Genomic DNA, 6,327 nt, shown 5'->3' with positions numbered 1-6,327 from the left:
ATGCCCAAATGCCAACCAGTTGCAAGTCACTACCGGCCATATATGGAGCTATTTCAAACATTTGGGCTGCCCTATCTGCTTACTTTTCTAATATAGAGATTGCCACTTTATTTATTTTGAAGATATGACATTGGTGGGAGACTAGCCCCACCAGAGAAAACCACCATCCCAAGCATGCATATTTTCAACATTGAAGTTGTTGACCTTTGTAACTTGAATTTTATGGAGGTGTGATCTGACCTCAGAAAGCCCGCGTTGTGGACCAGCGAATAAAATCTCAGAACTGAATTTTGGCACTGCCCGGTTACAGAAGAGCTTCTGAGGATTAGGTGATCTGAGCGTGGTCGGGGACAACTCCTGAGAGTTGTGCGATCCTAGCGTGACCAAAGCGCAGCCGCTAGACTTGAATCCGAATCATGTTATTTGTACATCATGCCCCTTTATAATTTATAATTTAAGAAAATGACCTTTTTAGATCTCTTATGTATAAAAGACATATCTCTTACGTGTAAAAAAAAAAAAAAAAGAGGTAGGGTCATAAAAAAAACCAAATTTATAAAGAACCACGAAACCAATATCTCATGTGCAGGGCGGACAATATACAGTAGATGCTAGAGGGCAACATGAAAAGCAATCCACTAACTACTTCCTTTCCAGCCGAACTAGGTGTAGAGCAGGTGTGTTTTGAATGCAAAAAGTAATAATATAGCCATGTGCACACATATTACTGAATTAAGATCGCCATTATAAGGTGCATAAGCTACAATCAAATTAAAAACCTTCTGCATAAAACATTTTCTGTGATCTAAGCACCTTGCTGCAGGTAAAAATTTCCCCGTACCGTATTTTATGAACTGAAAGAGAAATTTGCAGTCAATTTGGATTAAAAGCAGCTTAGGTCTTAATCTTTCACAACAGATTATTGGAATCAATAAAGGGATCGGAATGCAAGATGATCAAATAATGTGTCATCAATAATCTTATCTGTTGTTCTAATAAATAATAATATATTAGCTTATACATGATCACAATTATAAGCATGAAATTACGAAAAGTAAGGGTATATACAATCTCGACGCTAATATACATCCTTGTTTTTAGTTTTCCATATAGACCAAATACAGATATCTGAAACAATCAATGGTTCCTTGATCCAGGTTACAAGCAGCCAAAGTACAGAGAAAGAGCTGTCTACAGCATTTTTGCAAATCCATTGAAGTTCTTCTTGATTCATTGAAACATCATCTGAAATATAAAAAATGTTTGTATTCTTATAAACTGTGCTTAATGTGATAAGAAAAGAAGGAATTCTGAAGGGATTTAGGATATACAAATGGCGGTAAAGCGAGACAATATTTATTCCTGGTGCTGCATAAATAGCAAATGAGATGTCTTTTACACTATCAGGTCATTTCAAAAATAACTACACGTAACTGTCCATAATAAGTGGAGCTACCTGAAAAATAATGTAAGCAACATGTTGTACTAAGTTAAATTATACTCATCTTGTATATATGTCAATAGATATAAGTTAAAACCATATCTCTTTTGACCTTTTGCGTACTTTGTCTCCTCTAATTTCTTACCAACCAAACAATCTGTCAACACCAATTAGAGTACTGAAAAGGTTATCCTTAAAAGGTAGTTCACTTATCTCTTCTGAACAAACAAAATGGTGAAACAGAGAAATGGTGAAAAATTTATAAGGTAACTTCCAAATCTTCCCGAAGTAGATAAAAAGAAAGAAAGGTGAATGTAGACTGAGAAGCTTTAAAAGTATTCCTAAATTATCTCCATCAATCTGCCTTTGATAAATTAAAGAATTACTACAATGAAGAAATGGTTTTAAAAAATATAAAGTAATTTCCAATTGGAAGAATTTTCGTACGGTAACAGGTTTTAACTTTATATTTATGTGCAACTTCTTTTCTAGTATTCGCCATTATCAGAAAAAGAACATGTGGTCAAGATGTCTTCTTACCTCATAATCAGAAGCTGAATTGACTGATATCGTCTGTTGTAACGTCCAAACAAAAAATGCACCTCCATTTTCATTATGTTGTGAATCTAGCAGTTTGATCAGAAAAAAACTTAAAATGTAACAGAGATGTTTTCAAAACTTCGCTTTCTTGTACTGCCGTTAAACTCTTCTTCTGATGGAGACGTTTGCTTGCCAGAGTGTGAACCACCTCTATGTGGACCTGAGTTTTGTGCTTGAGCGACAAGATAGTCAAGGGCTGTAACAATATCGCTGATCATGGGGCGAAAATTGGCTTGTTCCTGAAGACACATTGCGGTAATAGCAACTGCATGGTGCAAACAGCGAGCAGAGAACTGACCATGCAACGACGGTTCAACCATATGAACATACTTCCTCCGGTCCTTGAGGAAAGGACTAGACTGCAACCAAGTGAAGAGCTTCTTAGCTAAAAAATCCTAGACATTGTACATAAACAAAAAAAGAACGTTTCGAATTTGGGTGGGAAGTCGGGTTCAGGATTTATGTTACATTACTCCATCTTTGTTTTGAATAAAAAACTATTAACATGATATAATTTTTCAAGAAGGATCTGGAGCAAGCTTGGCAAGACTGGGATAAAAGATGCAATAAATCTTGAAAGTTATAAACTAAGTCTGAATGTAGTAAGATGCAGAGTATGCAATAAATCTTGAAAGTTATAAACTAAGTCTGAATTTGGTAAGATGCAGAGTTTAATCAACATACTAGTGTTCCATTTGAAATAATGGCCAAATGTTGCAAGAATATGAATAGTAATATTTTCTACTTAGAATGTATTCTTATAGAATTGGTTCAAAACTCCTAGGAGACTTCAGAAAAGTAACAACACACGCATGATGTGAAGTACATAATTCTTTAAATCCAAATACATTTAATAAGCAATGAAATAACGTTAAAGGTTATCTGTTGGACAATAGTGGAATCGATCAGAAATTGGGAAGAACTGAGCTGGTCCTAAAAAGAAACCTTAGTATTCAGACTTAGATATATAACTCACCCAAACAACAAGGTTCTGTTCTCCAGGTTTCTTAGAGGTGTCATAAGCCTTTCGCCCCGTTATTAGCTCCAATAGAACAACACCCATGCTATAGATGTCAGATTTCAAAGTCAACTTTCCAGTCATGGCATACTCAGGGGCACAATATCCATAGGTTCCCATCACTCTTGTTGAAACGTGAGTGTTGTCACCTACAGGTCCGAGCTTTGCAAGTCCAAAATCTGATAGCTTTGGATTGAATTCATTGTCCAATAATATATTTGATGTTTTCAAGTCACGGTAAATGACGGGCGGATTTGCTTTGTGTAGATACTCAAGTCCATGAGCTGCGCCTGCAGCAATCTTTAGTCTTGTTCTCCAACTCAGTGGCTCCGTCCCCGGTTCTAAATCTTTGAACATCAACAATAACAGACAGTTAGGATACATCCCCCCAAAAAGGACCACTACAGTAATAACGCGAAAACTAAAGGAGCAGTTACGAGGATATCAAACAATTATCATATTAATAGAGGGCCTAGAGGCACACTAGTGAGACATGAGCTTAACTTGTCCAGGCAATTACTAGAGCCAAGAAAGGCAACTCAAAAGTTAGAGAAGAGGTTCTTGAATTAACATCTCATATGCTATGAAAACAAAAGCTATGATCACTGAGAATTTAGCCACCATAATATTAGGACAAAGCCATAACTTATTAGTGAGCTGGACAAAAGGGCAACCCGGTGCACTAAACTCCCGCTATGCGTGGGGTCCGGGGAAGGGCCGGACCAGAAGAATCTATTGTACGCAGCCTTATCCTGCATTTCTGCAAGAGGCTGTTTCCACGGCTTGAACCCGTGACCTCCTGGTCACATGTGAGCTGGACAAATTCTGTTTTTAATACCAGAATCATACATTACTGTCGAGAAAGCTTCCAAATTCTGTTGGAAGACGAATAACTTGTCTAGTAAAGCTTAGGCAACAAAACTCAAAATCGATTATACAAGCAAGAAAATTTCTAGAGATATTATAGGTGGTGGTTGGCAGAATCAAAATTACCAAAAAGATGATTCTCCAAGCTACCCATTGGCATGAACTCGTAAACCAAAAGCCTCTGATCTCCATGAGTGCAGTATCCAATCAGGTTGACAAGATTTTTATGATGTAGTAAACTCAACATCAGGACCTCCACAATAAATTCTTGGTTCCCTTGAAGGCCTTCAAGATTAAGTTGTTTGATTGCGACAATCTGTTCATATGACCAAAGCACAAGGAAACACAATATATCATCAACAACCAGGTGTAGAGCTACAGCGAGCGAAGAGTGGTCATGTAAATACCCTTCGCCAGAAAATTATACTATTGTATATATATAGGTCAAATATTACTCTTTATACATATACATAAAACCTTGAACACCCTAAGCAAAATTCCTAGCTTCGCCGTTGCTACAACTGCCAGCCACTCTAAAAATTTTCTCTTTTAATAGTGAAGATAGTTAAAGATAAGTTGTTTTCCAACATTGACCATGTAAAAACCATCTTTCTTTCCCGTCTTCTATCAGTTACAAAGACTAATACAAAGTAAATTAACCATAGGTGCATAGTAAGTTAGAAAACTTAAATGAGAATTGAACCAGCAAAATTTGGAAAGGAGAAAACTTGCCAAGCCAGAATCAAGGCGGCCTTTGTAGACACATCCAAAACCACCTTCTCCGATAAGATTAGTTTCCCTAAAATTCTGAGTTGCTGTGGTAAGCTCCTTGAATGTGAAACTGCGAGCGACATCGCTGCTCTGGTTGTTACTTTCCCTGCTTTTACCTTTCGAAGAACCTTCCTTTCTCCCACTTCCTATGCATGAATAGTATCCAATGTCCCACAAAAATGGGGAAAAAAATTGAAACATATTTGATTAAATTCTGCCTCTCCCAAATGTAATTAGAATCTCAGACAATCCTAATTTAATGATATCCTTACCACTTCCAGAATCACTAGATTCCCCCCTAGCGTGCACTGCAAACTCAAAATTTGCAGATTGTAGCAAGAACATAAGCACATTGTATAACATCTAAGATATCATAATTAAAGAATTGATAATAATAGACATATTGTATCAGATATTGGATTCTGAGGCTATGTTGCTCGGATCCTTCAAAAGTGCCTATGTGTCGGATTCCTTCAAAAGTTATTCCATTTTAGATGATCCGACACAATATTTTTGGAGGATGCCAACAACATAGTTACCATGCTGTATACAAAATATAACAGCAAAAGGACAGATAGAATATGTAAACCTGCAGAACTGTTGGATCGTTGGACCATGTCTTCATCATATTCTCTAACATTCTTAGGACGAGGGCTCATGCAAGAAAAGCAACTCATTTTTTTGTCTTTGATTTGGCTGATTATTTCCCAAACAAATGCAGAACTTTCAGAAATCAGAAAAGCCCACCTCAAATTTCAGCTAGAATTATTTGTTGATTACATAATTGCAACAATTACAAGAACATAGCACCATAATGAATATATACAAGAAAGAGAAAAGAAAAGAGGAGGAATCAGAAAAACAAATGCAAATGGAGCTGATGAGGAAAGAGAGATGGTTTATTCCCTCTCCCTTTGGAAAATGAGTAGCCCTGACTCTATGACGAGAAAATGGTGAAAATTTAGAAAAAATAGTAAAGCTTTCACATTCATAGATATGCAAACACAGTAAAACAACCTAACAAAAAATTAAAGGACAAATGTAATGAAGACAAGTATTGTTATTAATAATATTAAAAGTCTCCAAAAATTATACAACGTGAGGGGAATATTGAACCAAAAATAGGTCCTAAATTTTTGGTCTGCTATGACCATATCAACAAATCAAGAAAATAACACGTTGGATGTCCCAAAATTTCTGAATTTAGCAAAATTCTTCGAGCTCCTCGTTTAGCGCCAGCTTTAGCGGTAGCTCTTCTTTCACCACCACCCTCCCAAAGTAATTATTATTATGAGGTCATTATATCTTGTGGCCAATGTAATGTATATATTTTTTGGGTGACGGATAGTGATAAAAATAATTTTACACTAACGATGTATAGAGTATTTTGCGGTGTTTCCGTTGACAAGGAGTCTCTGAGAACAGTTACTTAGGACTACCGTTCTGTTGGAAGTAGATTCTGAGTAACATTATGTCATAGGAGTACCTGTGTGGTCAACGGACCAAGGACCGATGTAACGTTTTCACTATATACGTTAGTGTGTGTACTAAATTTTTTCTATATTTTGTTTTTTATCAATCATCAACATGAACGTGTTGTTATCCTGTCGTGATCGCAAGCACGAGACTA

General features: G+C 36.5%; 1 protein-coding gene across 1 annotated transcript; it reads right to left on the bottom strand.

Moving 5' to 3' along the window:
- Positions 1 to 953: 953 nt before the first annotated feature.
- On the bottom strand, positions 954 to 5,752 carry LOC104112369 (probable serine/threonine-protein kinase PBL21). Its single transcript, XM_009622259.4, has 7 exons — positions 5,287 to 5,752; positions 4,970 to 5,005; positions 4,659 to 4,843; positions 4,053 to 4,242; positions 3,018 to 3,406; positions 1,982 to 2,400; positions 954 to 1,245 (listed from the first exon to the last, which is right to left on the bottom strand). The coding sequence occupies exons 1-6, from the start codon at positions 5,372 to 5,374 to the stop codon at positions 2,092 to 2,094; spliced, it is 1,197 nt and encodes a 398-aa protein (XP_009620554.1). The 5' UTR covers positions 5,375 to 5,752; the 3' UTR covers positions 954 to 1,245; positions 1,982 to 2,091.
- Positions 5,753 to 6,327: the final 575 nt, after the last annotated feature.

This window comes from Nicotiana tomentosiformis, chromosome 12, assembly GCF_000390325.3.
Source record: "Nicotiana tomentosiformis chromosome 12, ASM39032v3, whole genome shotgun sequence".
Lineage (NCBI taxonomy): Eukaryota > Viridiplantae > Streptophyta > Magnoliopsida > Solanales > Solanaceae > Nicotiana > Nicotiana tomentosiformis.
This window is presented reverse-complemented; position numbering and strand designations above follow the sequence as displayed.

Coding starts and splice junctions, on each gene's coding strand:
- LOC104112369 (XM_009622259.4), bottom strand. CDS start 5,374: ATGAGTTGCTTTTCTTGCATGAGCCCTCGTCCTAAGAATGTTAGAGAA. Junction 4,844..4,969: donor ATCTAGTGATTCTGGAAGTG/GTAAGGATATCA, acceptor ATTCATGCATAG/GAAGTGGGAGAAAGGAAGGT. Junction 4,243..4,658: donor GCCGCCTTGATTCTGGCTTG/GCAAGTTTTCTC, acceptor TCATATGAACAG/ATTGTCGCAATCAAACAACT.